The sequence below is a fragment of the Rhododendron vialii genome, chromosome 12a, assembly GCF_030253575.1.
Source record: "Rhododendron vialii isolate Sample 1 chromosome 12a, ASM3025357v1".
Taxonomy (NCBI): Eukaryota; Viridiplantae; Streptophyta; class Magnoliopsida; order Ericales; family Ericaceae; genus Rhododendron; species Rhododendron vialii.
Genome location: NC_080568.1, coordinates 4337409 through 4353578, shown reverse-complemented (window position 1 = coordinate 4353578; position 16170 = coordinate 4337409). Strand labels below are relative to the sequence as shown.

The following is a 16170-nucleotide window of genomic DNA, read 5'->3' as shown; positions in this document are numbered from 1 at the left end:
AACAGTACTCGATCCACCACCAGTGGTGAAAAAAAAATCCGTCAAACCGCGAATTCAGTCCAAACCAATCTAAACAACCAATCTAAACCGGAAGGTTTGATTCGGTTTTTTAGTAGTATGATTTGATCATGGTTTAAAAAAATTAGAAACCGCGTTATATGGTTTAGTTTGTGGATTCACATTTACAGTTATGGTTCTGAACCGATCCGGACCATATAATACATACATATATATATATAGTCAGATTAATTTAATTATGATTCACCCAATAAATATGGGAGCTTTAGTCAAGTATTTTCTTAATTTATTGATCCTATGAAATCCACCGCAATATTTAATTTTCCTTCACCGCCAAGATAATGATATGAACCTTGGTGTGGAGTGATCATCACAAGTTGGTTTCTACTATGCTGCTACTACTGTCTTTTGCTGCCTCATTTCAATTCAATAGTTTGAGGAATTATCTTTGACATTTTATTTGGTTAAACTATCTTACGATGTTTAGTAGTTGGCATTCTTAGTTGGTTCATTTTAGTAACTTACTAGTATTTCATTTTCTTAGTTTAAGACTTGAGGTAATTGTTGGTATTCTACTCTTAATTAGTTGATTGATATTAGTGTGTTTTAGTAATTTGAATGGAATTGGTTTTAATTTAGGTTTTTTTTTTTAATTTATCTTCGTAATTTTAAGTATTTTAGATATTTTTTGAAGACCATAACTTAGTTCAAAGTAAACTGTGATTTAAAACCGAAACTGAACCGTTTTTTAATGATTTGGATTGGTTTGGTTTTTATGTCTTTTCTCGGTTGGTTTGATTTTTCAAATTCATAATCCATAAATATTAATTTGGTTCTTAATTTATTATTAAACCGAATCAATTCGAACCGTGCTCACCCCTATCCGCCACGCAACTGGCACTAGCAACCATGTACAATATACTTTCAACAGGGAGTAATAATTTTGTTACTTTTCAAGCCATCTACCCAACAGATAATTTTGGGTACTTTTCAAGCCATCTACCCAACAGTACTCCACCACACAACTGGCACTAGTAACCATGTACTATCTACTTTCAACACAGTTGCCCCATTTGATACGAGAAAGAAAAAGGAGAAAAGAAATTAAAACCCCCTGCTCCGCGGAGGTTTTTATTATTTAAATACTTATTTTTCGTTTCACGTGACATTCTCTCCAATACATTATTTTTAATTAAAATACGAGCAAGTACTTATTGAAAAAAATAAGTACTTTGGATGAGATGTCTGCTAATGGGAAGGCCGAGGTGAAGGGGATCGGATCTAGTCCAGTTTATTTGGACCAATTTGGTTCATTTGTTGCATCCAAGCCGTCCAGTTTGGTCCATTTGGACGGCTCAGATTTATTCGGATTTAATTTTATTAAAAAATACCCAGAATACCCGAAACATATCTGAGCCGTCTCGGATACAAACAAATGAACCAAAATGGTCCGAACAAACTGGACTAAATCCTTCCCCCTCGGCCAAGACACATACCTTACCCATCCAACCCTGACACCTAGCTTTGATATCAATCTATCATATTACACAGTCTTATGTAGAACTCAACCCCCAAATCTTTCTTTTGAGACAAGGGTGTCCTCACTCTTACATATTCCACACTGGCGTTCGGCCTGTGCACGGGACAACAACAAAAAAAAGTTCACACCGATCTTTTTTCCCACTCTTGTGCACGGGATAGACACAATGCTAGTAATAAAATAAAAGTGCAAATGAAAAAGATGTCATAAATGAAAATTACGTATGCTTAGAGTAAAGATTGATTACTTTAGTACCTAGGTGACGTCACATACTCAACTTTCCAAACTCAGCTTTCCAAAATCCAAGCATATGTTAGTTGGAGTGTAACACTGCATTTACTAACAACTAAGCTTTTCAAGCTTCAAGGACAAAATGGCATAAACAAGAATAGTTAAGGGCGAGTAAAGGAGAAAGAAATATCTATACATTACTTAATAACAAATTCCTGTTCTACATAGAAGCCAAAAGAAAAACAGGCATCAAATACTCTCCATAAGCATGGAGGCCTGGGTCCTCTGAAACCCTAAAATCCGATTGCAGAGAACCAAAGTATATATGGAAATGATATGAACAAAAACTATCGTACAAGTCACAAAAATAAAAAGGAAAAATGGATAAAATGCAGTTTGTCTATGATACAATTGCTTTTGGAAAAAAGAAATGGAGTTGGTGCAATGTAGGGGGAATGGATCACAAGCTCTGCTATAGGGTGGCTAGTAGCCATATATGCAAGAGCAACCAATAGGCCATAAGTCCAAGCCTTGCTCTCGGACGACTCATCAAAGCTCGACCACCAGATACCCTGAGAATATATACGAAAATAAGTGACAAATTCAAGGCAAGTACCTTTATCAACATATCACTGTTCATTTAAATAATTCGGATAGTTCAAACTTCAGACATATGCTACAACATGAAAATGGAAATATAAGAGGTTTGCAGACATCTAATACACCCGATCAAATTTTAAGGCAAAACTAAAGGGACATTCAAGGAACTTTACCAAAGTCCATCAATCCGGTCTGCAATCATCTTCCCTTGTACTGGAACGAGACCCGATGTATTCAAGGGCTTGAATATATGACCTGCAAAGCAGGAGTTCAATGAAAGTTGCATTGAAAACTAGTATTTGGGAAAAAACCGGCAAACCTTCAGAAATCACACCTTTATCTTCATCAGTTTCCTCGTTTTCAATCAAACGGTCAGATTCGGAATCGATGTCGATTGCAAGGTGATCATTTGATCCCTTACGCAGAGTTCGCGCATGGGTGGCGAAAGCAGTCGGAGCAACTGCTTTCTTTGCAATGGGTCCCTGCATAAGCATTAGGAAGCAACATATTACGGGTGCAGTTCCCAAAAAGAAAAACTGCTAATATAGCATTAAGGCTGAAGTTTATACGAGCAAAACATGCAAGAGTCTTACCACATCTTCAATTTCAGTTATCTCTGACCGAGTAGGCAAAGAAGATGCTTCAAAGATGCTAGTTTCTCGGGCAACCTCAGGTGAAACAGACCTACCTTGTTTAGAATCTTCAAGAAATTTAACCTTATTTGACAATTCATCCACAACCTTTTGGCTTCCAAGCAACTCGGCACTGAGTTCCTGGGCTTTGGATTTTGAATTTTCAGATTCTAAAATCACAGCCATAACCAGCTTTTCTAAAACTGGTATGAATCCTCTAACACCAATAGTTTTTGGGTCTTCAACTAAATCATTACCTCCTAACTTCTGAATAATACTTTCCAAAGTGAACTCTAGCTCAAATAATTCATTCTTCATATTCTCATAGTCTTGCTTGTCTAAATTCTGTTGTTCAACTTTCTCCTTCAGATGTTCAATTTCCTGAACCTGTTTCACAAGGGTTGACTGCAATTCTTCCTTCTCATGAGATAAGGAGTTCATGTGATGCATCATTGGAGTAACAACATCAATTATGTAGAAGAGCTTCTTTGCATGGTCTGAATTATGGAAATCAGTATCTCCTACTTTGAACTCGGCAAAAGGGACTTCAAGGTCATTTACTTTATCATAGAGGGATTTCACCAGCGATGCTGACATGAAAGCTTCTTCAGCCTCTGAAACAAACACCATAAAAAGAAACGTTAGAGGCTACAATAAACAGTAATGACATGTTCAGAAAGATTGAACGAATAGAATTACCTTTTTCTTTAGTCAACAAAGCGTTGCGTAAGGACGAGATTTCTGCTTCTTTGTCATTCATCTTATCCTCCTTTGCCTCATAATCTTCTGCTAGAAACCTAACCTCTTGGTAAGATTTCTGTAATGCTTCTACATCACTCTCCAATTTAGAAATCCTACTGTGGTTCAAGTCCCTTTCTTCTATGGCATTTTCCAAACTTATTCTGGTTTCTGTCAAATTGTTCTCGAACTCTTTGATTGCATCAGCTGATTCATTCCTTATATTCCCAAACTGTTTAATTAGATGTCCAACCTTTCTAGCAGCCAGTGACAAGTTCTTTGCAGTTGTTAGGTATTTGATGTTGTCAAGTGTCGTCTGATGTTCTGCTACTGCATCTCCACTGACTTCTCTCATTTCTGGGACAGAGCTCACTTCCACCAGATTGTTCTCAATTTCGGCCTCCAGTTTGTTAGTTGCATCGGTACAAGCTGACAGTAAAATCGAAATGTCATTTTCCAAAATGACGATCTTACTCTCCTGTGCCTGCCTAACCATTTCAAGGTTATCCACCTTTTGCTTCAAAGATATAATTTGGTCACCCTTAAGCATTAGTCCATCTCTTGTTGCAAGCAATTTTGTCAAAAGGGCTGCAATAAATTCATCCATGAAAGCAGAACAACCTTTAACATTATCTGCAAGAATCTTGTTTCTAAGATGAAATCCTTCAACTGTTTTGCTGTAATAGGATTCCAAACTATCACCATCTTCTGCATTGGCGTGACCCTCGTTTATATCTCCATTTGCAATATTGTCAAGGCCAGCTGCGAACTTTGAGAAATCGGAATCTTCCTACACATATGGAGAGAGAAGCAGTGAAAAAATGAGACTTAAAAAGCAAAACTGTAAAATGAAAACTGTACTAATTTTATGCCTCCTAGTTCCAGGGAAAAAAAAAACTGAGGGATATTCTTTCCAGATTGCAATATCAACATTTCATAAATAAAGGAGCTATTCTCATTTTGCGTAACATCACGTTCAGAAGAGTGTGTACTGAGAATCTATATCACATTACAATGAGAAATGTCCTACATGGCACATTGAATGGTTTGGATTGAATCACTATTCTAATCTACTACACAATCCAATGATTAGGATACAACTCTGAAGACATTTATGAGCAAGGGAAATTTAAGTGGTAAAGATATTTGACTAAGAAGGAGATAAGTTTGTAGGTTTTGAGCCATAGTGTTGCTATAGCTTAAAACCCATTATTATGAATACGAGGAGAGATTCTTCTACACTCCACTTTCTGTTACAAACTTTCATCTCGAAAACATTTGTTGCAAAAAACATTGCTCAAAAAATAATTGGGAGAGGAAAATTTCAACATAATGACAAAGCTCTTAATTGCTGAGCTGCCGGTCAAGATATTTGAATTTTAAAAAATCTGAAAATTTAATAACATAATATTTGATTATATGCTGTTCATGTTGTAACAAAAATCAATTGTAATTTTCAATGGGTTCTCAGGGATTGGTTAATTTTTTTCCTAGAGAGTCTTTTGTTTAAAAACAATAATACTATGAAAAAAAATTATGCAAATATGATTACCACCACCCAACTTGATACAGTCACACAGGAAGAACATCTACAAAATAAAATAAAAAACTTTAAAACACAAAAAACGCGTTGAAATACAAAATATTTTAGCATATACAAAATATGATCATCGTAACTATTAGATTTTTACTACTTGGGGTCAAACTTTGCCATAGTGCCTTCAAGCACCGGTAATTGCTAGTTCAACAAGAAAATACTATAACAAAAAACATATGGGAAAAAAGACTTCAAGAGGCAGAAAAGCCGGAGATGCATTCCCCACCTTGGTGGTGGTGGTTGAAATGCAGAATTTTGTATACAGCGTTTTGACAAAACAAACTCAACATTTTGCAGCATCGGTAACATTAATTTGAATATTACCTTTGTGACAGAAGGATAACTTTGCAGTGGTTCTGATTGCATTTCAACATAATGATTCTTCATGTCTTCCAGAAGAACATCCATATCTCTGAGGCGCTCCAATTTGAGCTCAAAGCTTCGTTTAAGTAAGGACAACAGGTTATCATCTTTCAAAAGCAACTGAAGACTGTCAAGGTGACTGGAAAGCTCCAGAGACCTACTATCCAAGCTGCCAGTGGTTCCAGCTAACTCTTCCATACATGCATTTAACTTGGTATTAAGTGCCACTATCTCTTCTCCAGCCTTTTCCTTTTCACCAACCAGTTCGGAAACGTTATTCTCTGCCTTCAACAAAGCATCTTCCAGCAACTTTATTGTTGAGTATGAATCTGTAAGCTTGATAGATTGGGAATCAGCTTCTTCTTTCAGCTTCTTCATTTCATTTTCCAAATTGGTTCTACCAACTTGCACATTATTATTCTCCTCAGAAAGCAAAGCAACGTTTGTCTCCACCTGTGAGAGTGCATCTTCAAGTGATTTTATAGTTCCATAGGCCTCTGTGAGTTTTCCAGTCTGGATCAAAACTTCCTCCTTCACTTTTTTTAGCTCCATTTCTGCTGAAGCTCTACTATGGTGAGCTTCTTCTTTCTCATTCATGAGATCAGATATCTTATCCTCGGCTTCTGATAAAGCATCTTCAAGCGACTTTCTTGTTGAACAAGCCTCAGCAAATTTGCCAGCTTGGGCAGAAGCTTCCTCCAATGCTATCTGTAGCTCTTGCTCCCCATATGTCTTATCAATTTCTAGTTCCCTCTTTTCTTCAGCTAACCGGGAAATATTATTCTCTGCATGAGACAGTGCCTCTTCCAGTGATTTCTTCGCGACGTAGGCTTCTGCAATTTCATTGGAAAGAGCAGCAGATTCTACTTTCAGTTTCTCTAATTCTTGATCCATGTGTTTCTTTGCAACTTGACATTCATTGAGGTAACCTGCAAGCCATTGTAACTTCTGTGCAGGCTCTTCGAATGTTGAATCAATGGGAAGAACAATCCCATCAATAGATACCATCACTCTTTGTAACAAGTTATTGCTCTCCACTAAAAACTGCTCAAGTTGATCCCTTTGATCTTTCATGCTCGTGAGATCAGACTCCAACTTGGGTATCACTTCCACATCCGTTGATAGTATGCTAATCTGATCTCTGAAATCACCAAGTGCAGATTCTTGCTGCAGTAACTCAAGCTTTAACTTGTCAATTTCTGCCGTCTTTTCATCCAAGTTCTTTTTCAAGTTTTCTCGATCTTGAACTAATCCCTTGCCTTTTTTAACAGCCATAGATAATTTTTCCCTCAGTAGAGCAGATTTGTCCTCCGAACGTTCCAGATCTTTCTGCATAGCATTTTTCTCGTCTTTCAGCACTTCTATTTCTTTAGACATGTTTCTCAACTTATCTGATAGAGTATTCAACTTTGATCTAAGAAGCACGTCTTCTTCTAATAATTTCTCACACAGCATCAACTCTTGGTCCTTTACATACAAGAGAGTTTGAATTGTTTCAAAGACTTCTGCCTCAAGACCAGAGGGTCCAGAGGAGGCACTGCTTTGTTCTTTGACTTTACCAATACATCTTTCTATGAGAACTGCCACATCAGAGGAAGGTTTATCGCTGTCTTCTTGACAATCCATTGGAATCCCAGATGCCTCTAGCAGCATACTAACCATCTGATTTTTCTCCGATAAAACATGACACTCCCTGTCAACAATCTTGTCGTACTTGTGAGAAAGGTCTTTCAACTCCTCTTGAAGATAAGTCTTCTCTTGTTGTTCTGCTAGTAGCAAAGCAGTTAAGCGCTCTATCTCATTTCGTGCAGCTCCGCTAACCTCAGAAATTTGATCTTGCAGTCTATTAGCTTCTTCCTTGGTCTGGAAAAATGACTGCACGACCCAATTGACTCGAGATTCCAGGTCAGAAGATGAAACATGTTCTGGTATATCAATCACAGATAAGGCATCTATGAGTTTGTCATACTCCACGGTCACACCCTTCAGTCGATTTCTCTCATCGGCAAGCCATCTAATTCTATCTGTAATATCAGCTGACTGGAGTTCCTGGGATACTGCAGTCTCAGACAAAATTTCTTCACATCGTGCAAGAATAGTGTTCCTTTGGGAGAGGGCTTCTTGCAGTGAAGCAGCCAAAATTTCGGTTCTGACCAACTCCTCCTTACTCATTTCAGAAGCCACAAGGGAATCTGACCTTTCTTGCAATTCCATCAAACATCTCTCAAGCTCGCTTGTTTTCTCAGCCAGAGACTGCTTCAATGAATCTCGCTGCTGAACCAATGCCTTCCCTTTTGTCACAGCTAAGCTGAGCTTTTCTTTGGTATTAGCATACTTAGATTTCTCATGTTCAAGTTCTGCTCTGAGTTTTTCAACATCTCCATTTGCCAGCTTCACCATTTCTTTGCTTTTGTCAAGCTGTTCCACTAGCTTCTTATTTTCGTCTTCCAAATTACTTAGTTTCTGAGACAAGTCTACTTCCTTTCTTTTATGCTCGAGCAAAACATCACGTGTGGCAAGAAAAGTTGTCCCAAAGTCGTTTTGTACAATCAAATCTGGCCTGGCCTCAGTCAAACACTGCTGAAGGAGATAAATTTCAGAAAGGAAATAATTATAGTTCTCAATTAGAAGGTAAGTGTTCCTCTCAACATGAGACATTTTCCCAGAAACAGAATCATCCAGCAAATTTTCTTCAGTAACTGACATGCCGAGAGAAGCTAACATCCTGTCTGCAGTAGCCTCAACATGATACTGTTCATCATGAACCTGCAGTTATGCTTTTTAAGAATTAGACTCTGATGTGAAAGTAAAAAAGAAAGAACAATATCTTGACATATACGGAAAGTTCAGTGACCTTTGCATGAAGATCGTCAATTTCTTGACCCTTCATAGAAAGCATGGTTTTGAGCTCTCTAATCATTTCATCCTTTTGCAACCGCACATCCAAAGCATTCTGAACAAGATTGGAGCATTCATTCATCATATCATGCAATGGGTTATCAGATAATGATATCTTTTTCTCAACCTCTCCCATTTCTTCTTCATTAACTCTATCAACCAGACCACTAGTATTTTCCTCAAGTGATGAATGTTGACCTGTAAGAGCCTTGAGCTGATGCTGAAGATTAGCAAGTTCTTTCAATAAGGCATCCCTATCTTCCTGCATAGCAAGTACAATCAGTACTGAAAGCCACCTCATTCAGCTGAACAGAAAAACTAATACACATAGGTTGACCACCTTGTATTCCTGTCCCCCATTGGCTGACTCATGTACTCCAGTATCCTGCATATCATCTTTCTCCTCTGAACTCTCTTGCATTTCAGGAATGGCCATCGCTTCCCTATTATCAGAAAGAATCAACTCATCTGGGCAATCAACAAACATCTCCTCTTTTCCCCCATCCTCTATCACTCCTACATCACTAGGGACATTTTCTGCTGAATCATCACCAGTCAACAAAACCCCATTGCTGAGGTACACATGATCCACCTGAAGGGAGCTCGGTTCCTGCAGTTGATTTTGCTTAGCCTATTGATACAGACAAATGACCTATCTAAATTGGGAACTACTCCCTGTTTGGTTGCTTCTTCCAGAATCAAGATTGCATAGCACTTCTCGATAACTATTTTTGAAACAAAAACACTAGTTGTTTTCATCTCAAAGCAATTTCTAGAAATTACAAAAACCTGGTAATATTGTCCCCTAAATGTCTTCTTTGCCAAACTTTTCTTAGAAAACAAATTGGAAACCATAAACCAAAAAAACTTCCGAAAACTATCCTGCAAAACTGATTCTAAACAACCGCAGAAACCAAGGCCTCCGCACAAACCGATATTAAGTTCTCCGGTAAAAATACTAGAAACAATTTGCAACAACCCAAAACAAATCCATGAGCAAAAACATAAAGGAGCACGACCAAACTATTAAGGAAGTTGAGCTCCTACTCCACATTAACATGGTATAATTCGTAAAGCTTCAATTTTTATCAGCGAGGATTCACATAATGCAATTTTTTCATGCTCACAAATTTCAGATAAGTTCAATTCCATGTATAAGAACCAAAAAGAACAGATCTTTGTTTTGATAACCCGGAACCAATCCCACCAAGGTTGTGTGGCTGCAGCGTAACTCGAAAGCCCCTACCGCAGCCATGTCTCCCAAGCTTTCGCTTGCAGGGGCGGTGGCCCTTACTCTTAGCGGGAGCCAATCCGGACTCCCACTACCCGCCCTTCTTATCACTTGAGCTAACCCTTAGGGTTAAAAATTTCAGACTTTTATCTACTGTAGAACAAAAATACAAGTGAATAACAAAGAAAGTTTTTGTCTTTTCCAATAACCTGATCAACTGTGCCATTAACCATGCCAATTACCTCAACTGGTTCGACGGTAATGAAACCTCCAGCACCGCCGGGACTTCCTGTTTCATCTCCTCCGTTTTCCACAGCTCCAGAGTCATAATTCTCCGACATATCTTATCCAATCATAACAGGTTAACAAGTCAACTTCAGATCTGCCATATACAAAACAAAACAAACGCACTAATCACAAACAATTCGCATTCCAATAAGTTTGACAGATACCAAAGAACTTTCCAATATGCATCTATATCGATTCTCAGTCTAAAAAAAACCCTAGAAATTGAAATGCTATGTATACATTAGCGAAGCTTACCCGGTGAGAGAATTGGATTGAATTTTTCGAGCAATTCGACAGTGCTATTTCTTTCGGAAACTGGAAATTGATGATTCGATTGCGATTCCTAGTTGAATTGGCAGGATCGATCTGGGAATTTGCAGAGTGAGAAACGTAGCAATGTTTGTTTTTTTTTTTTTTTTTTTTGCTCGTCGTGTTGACGTTATTTTCGTTGGGTATGTCATGGGTGGGGTTGAAACGTCGCCGTTTGCGGAGGATGCTCAGAACACGATAAATGTGTCGTTACGTCTGCTTGACTTCTTGCCGGTTGAGAGGTTTTAGTAAAAGGTTTTGTTTGGGACTCGGAAATACTAGGCTTGTTTCGGTAAAATTTTTGGGTTTTTTCTTGTTTTTTTTTTAAAAAAAAAAATTGTATTTATTAATTTTGCACCTAACTTTTGTGGATTATTGATTCGTCTCAAAGAAGTAAAAAATTTATGACTTTTACCTAAATATTTTAGAAAATATCCAAGATCTAGTCACAACTAAAAGTCATAATTTTTTATTTTTCCGATTCGTCTTAACAAATCAATAATTTATAAAAATTAGACGCAAAACTAACAAACGAGAAAAAAATTTTGAATGAGGACAAAACAAGAAAAAACTCCAAAAATATTTAGCCAAACTTAGCCTAGTAACTAGTAAGATGGTTTTTTTTAAACGGCCTAGTAAGATGGTTGATTCTCACCTAGGACATGTTTGGGATTCCGACTTTTAGATTTATTAATGATTTTTAATATCATGTGTTGTAAAAATTGAAAGACATTTTCACGCTCGCGCTTACACACACACGTAAATTATGCGACTTAAGGTTAGACGCGTGGGGGGTTTGAGGAAGAAGACGAGTTCATTCACAGAATCGATCGGGTAGTTGCAAGTGAGAAACGTAGCTTCTTCTTTTTGGCTCATTTTCTTAGCGTTATTTTTCATTTCGGTACGTTGGGTAAAATGTCGTCGTCTGTTGTTAACGGTGGGCAAAAAACGAAAGTGGAAATGTCAAATTTTTTTTGGAGGCTTATGTGGCAATTTAACATGTTAAAATTTGACATCTCTGCAATCTCCGCTCCAACCAATATGCCGAATTATTTATTTAGGTGTTTGCTCCATATTAAGGTTTTAGGTTCGATTCTCCTTATTAACAACTCTTGTGAAACGGCTGTAAAAGAGACTATAAGGAATAGTCCGAAGTGCGCGTAAACTGGCCCGGGACACCGTGCATTACCAAAAAAAAGAAAGTAATGGCTATTCTTTTATCTAAACTATTCATTACTTGAGATCAAAAATTAAAAACTGTTGATGACATATTCTTTTGTAAAAATGAAAAGAAAATATTAGTTTCGCTACTTTGACATTTCTTAGTTCGTCAGACATCACATTTCGTTCTCGATCATAGTTTTTTCTCCCGTCAAAATCTAATCAAGGAAAAGTCATTTGACTGTTTTCTCCTTTTGCCCCTTTCTTTCACTAATTCACTTGTGTTCAAACACAATGTTAATGATGTCTAACGACGTTGTATAAAAATGGGCTCAACCAATAACTTCACGCCATATACCTAATAATGGCTAATGTACCCAAATTAATGTCAATTGCACAATCTACATTTTGAGGATAGTTTCTCGGTTCCAATTATCAGGGCAAGGCACTTGGGCAAGGCCCAAGAGGCCCGGGCCCCAAAAGAGGGATCCCTGTTAGGAGTAGGTTTATATATTAGTATTTCGCAATATTAGTGCAAATATTGTAGTAGCTGGTTTAGTGAACAAGGAACCTTTAGTCCAAATTATGTGGCTGAGTTTGATTCCTTCCCCAAACATATTTTTTGAGTGTATATTTTGTCAAAAAGTGATGCCTTGGTAGAAATTTAGAATTGTCAAGTATCAAACCTGGGTCTTAGATGACACAGAAACATAAAAGAAACCATTGAATCAGAGCAAGTTATTTGTTCAATGTGGACTAAATTTTATATATAAACAAACTATCCATTAGTATTTAATTAAGTCATAGGGCCCTACTTGACGATTTGGCCTAGGGCCCCCATAGATATTGAGCCGACCCTGCCAATTATATGCGATTTGTATAACCCCAACTACATTAGTGCTCAGTTGTTAGGAGTTGGCGGAGAGAGGTAGACGGGTGGATGAGGTTTGAACGGAACCTGCATCCCGGTGCATGGAGTATAGCTGCCCTACCAACCGGGCTAGCACTCGCTATAACTGCTCATTACTACAAGGGAACCTAGCCTAGCCTTCCTAAATCCTAGTCAAGCCCATGCAACAACTAAAAGAAGGCATCCTGGCTGGGTGATTGTTGCCCGGCAGAAAGAATCATGAGGAAGCAAAATGGGAATTGGAATCCCTACAAACAAGGGAAAATTCCCAAACGTTGTTTACTTGAACGCATACATGGCGATACTGTTGTGGAGCTGACGAAATACCATTTTGCGGAGCTGGGGGTGGAAAGCTTAACTTTAGCTTGAGTTGCTTATGCGGGTTGAATGGAACGTCAACCCGTGATACATTAACTGGGATGGGATCCACCTCACAGAAGCCATGTACAGCGGCAGGTAGCAGATCTGTTCCTCAACCAAGGCTTCTGTCGACCCGCATTTGATAAACTGATAAAGAATAAGAGTGCCATGTAGATCGTCTCTATTTTCTTAGTCAATTGGTTTTGCCGCTCCAAGACTGGACCAAGAGTCCGAGTGGCTTCATTCAGAGAGCAAGATCCTTTTGTCCATGTTTGGCAGCTAAATCTTTTCACAATGGAATCACCTGAAAGGGTATATGAAGGCTACCAATATATGCTTTAACATTTATTCTGCAAATAGAGAAACAAGTCTTTCCTGACAAAGACAAACCGAGTAACAATCAAGGTACTGGGTACTCTTGTAATAAAATCTGCAGAATAGAGAAACCCAGACACATGAAACCCAAACACATCCTTACGTGGAGAGCCAAGATTGAAAGTTCAGACTAGAATTTGATAGTTCACGATGAATTTTGGAGAGAGAAACATTAGATGAAGCCAATCCCATAACAAATTGTCAAGGTAGACTTCAATCGTGTAAGCTTTACCTCAACCATTGAAAAGGAAACAAAACAAGGGAAAGTGCATATGTGATTTCACTATGCAAACGATGGGAGTGAACACTCAAATTCTCAAAATGAGAAATTGGGTATTGATACGAAGGTACCATTACAGTTTTGAATGCTTACACATACAATAGGGATGCCGTCATCTCCAGGTAACAGTCGCATAATTTTCTCACTGGACTCTATTTACATTTGAAGGTTGGCTTTTCTATCTGTACACCAATCTTCAATGTCTACTACGAATCATAGAAGGTATTCATAATGCATTAAGAAGACGGCTTCCGAGGAATCTTTTGGCAAACTATTGATATAGAGGTAGAAATGCAACAAGTCCTCTCTGGAAACTGTGTCAGGGTCAACCACATCATCGCTGCAAGTGAGAACCCATAAGTCTCTTGACTTGACTCTCTTTATGCTACCACGGCAGAAGGGGCAGGATTCTGATTTTGTGTTCCTGCAAGATGGAAAGGATTTAGGGCCAATATATAATTCATAAACCACAGTATTCATGGCGAGGGAAGTTTAAACTGATAAGAACAGAGCCACAGACACTTCACACAGGAAGCATGTCATGGTCTCCTATACTCTTCAACGTGTCGTAACTGCAACAATTAGACTCATAATATTACACTTCGGTAACACCTCTTGAACCCTTCAAACGAGCCTTAACTGATGAATCTCTTTTCAATTTTTACATCCTTTGGAACACAAAACAACTTGTGCACTCTAAAAATGTGATGAATCACGTGCTCTATCAGAGAAGTACATCATCAGTGTTATAATGTTCTGCAACTACAGCTTTTTCTAAGAATGCAGTTATTACGGGAATAATATCTTGTAAAAGTAATAAATTCTATGGCTTTTTGGTTCAATTATTGCTAAGCACTATCTTTTAAATGAGTTAAACTTTCCTAGAGAACTGGATTGAATTTTTAGAGAATTGGATTGAATTTTTAGAGCAATTCGACAGTGCGATTTCTTTTGGAAACTGGAAATTGAAGATTCGATTGCGATTCCTCGTTGAATTGGCAGAATCGATCTGGGAATTTGCAGAGTGAGAAACGTAGCAATGTTTTTTTTTTTTGCTCGTTGAGTTGGCGTTATTTTCGTTGGGTATGTCATGGGTGGGATTGAAACGTCGCCGTTTGTGGAGGATGCTCAGAACACGATAAATGTGTCGTTACGTCTGCTTGACTACTTGCCGGTTGAGAGGTTTATTAGTAGGAGTATAAGGTTTTGTTTGGAACTCGGAAATAATAAGGTTAAGGTTTTGCTAAGATTTTTTGGAATTTTTTTTTGTTTTGTCCTTATTAAAATATCACGTTTTTTAGTCTTGCATCAAATTTTTTTGGATTATTGATTCGTCTTGATAGAAAAGTAAAAATACTGTGAATTTTACTCAAATATTTTTGAAAATATCCAAGATAAAACTCCAACTAAAAGTCATATTTTTTTTTACTTTTTTGATTTGTCTTGACGAGATAAATCAATAATCCACAAATATTAGACACAAAACTAACAAAAGGGAAAAAAAATTTGAATGAGGACAAAATAAGAAGAAAAAAAGCCCCAAAAATTTTAGCAGAACTTAGCCTAGTAAGATGGTTGATTCTCACCTAGGACATATTTGGGATTCTGACTTTTACATTTATTAATGATATAGTATCATGTGCTGTAAGAATTGAAAGACACTTTTACGCTCGCACTCACACTGACACATGCACGTGAATTATGCGACTTAGGGTTAGACGTGTGGGGGTTTGAGGAAGAGAACAAGTTCATTCACAGAATCGATCTGGCAGTTGCAGAGTGAGAAACGTAGCATTGTTTCTATGGCTCATTTTCTTGGCGTTATTTTCCATTTGGGTACGTGGGGTAAAACGTCGCCGTCTGTTAACGGTGGGCTAAAAACGAAAGGCGCTGTTAACGTCTTAAGTTACTTGCCAGTTGACAGTTTCAAGATTTGTTGGGTTCGTGGTGACAGTGTTGCAAATTTGGCTTTTATAGCTTTATCAATTAAATAGGAAAATGACAAAATGGTGAGGTTTCTTTTTAAACGAAGAAGGGTGGGTTAAGTAATGCTTTTTTTTTATTTATTTCAAATCTACTATTCACTAATTGAGATCAAAAAACAAATTTACTTCTCTTGACTTGCTACTTTGTAAAATGAAAAAAAAAAACAAAAAAACTTTTTGGGCCATCTCATCTCCCGATCACTAGTCTAGACAAACAAGGCCCACCTCCCCACGTCGAATTGACTTTTTATTTACGAGAAGTTTCAAAAACTGGATGCTTACTGATTAATATATTGATAAATGAAGGAATGAAAATTTTTATTTGGCTTTATTAGGATTGCGCACGGAGAATGACTGTGAGACTGTCTGTAAGAATTAGCTCGAGGTGCACATTAGCTGGTTGAGACATGTTCCTAATGCGACTTTGGAATGGGCTATAGAAATTAGCCCAAAGTGAGCGCAAACTGACCCGGAACACCTTGTATTACCAAATAAAAACAAAAAGAAAAGATTAGTTTCTTTCCTTGACATTTTTAAATTTTTTTTGGTTCGTCGACATTACATTTCGTTCTCAATCATATTTTTCCTCCCGTCAAAATCTAATCAAGGAAAACAAAATGATTGGTTTCTCCTTTTTCCCCTTTCTCTCACTTG

At 37.6% G+C, this 16170-nt stretch overlaps 1 protein-coding gene across 3 annotated transcripts; it reads right to left on the bottom strand.

The window, feature by feature from the left end:
• Positions 1-1961: 1961 nt before the first annotated feature.
• On the bottom strand, positions 1962-14547 carry LOC131311631 (trans-Golgi network-localized SYP41-interacting protein 1). 3 transcript variants are annotated; one of them, XM_058339154.1, is made up of 11 exons: positions 14475-14547; positions 10392-10436; positions 10091-10230; positions 8958-9227; positions 8574-8879; positions 5681-8485; positions 3721-4549; positions 2983-3635; positions 2724-2871; positions 2563-2644; positions 1962-2361 (listed from the first exon to the last, which is right to left on the bottom strand). In XM_058339154.1, the coding sequence occupies exons 3-11, from the start codon at positions 10187-10189 to the stop codon at positions 2262-2264; spliced, it is 5292 nt and encodes a 1763-aa protein (XP_058195137.1). In that variant the 5' UTR covers positions 10190-10230; positions 10392-10436; positions 14475-14547; the 3' UTR covers positions 1962-2261. The 3 variants fall into 3 exon arrangements, with proteins under 3 accessions (XP_058195137.1, XP_058195136.1, XP_058195138.1); XM_058339153.1 differs by lacking the exon at positions 14475-14547 and having other exon boundaries at positions 10392-10635; XM_058339155.1 differs by lacking the exon at positions 14475-14547 and having other exon boundaries at positions 10377-10564.
• Positions 14548-16170: the final 1623 nt, after the last annotated feature.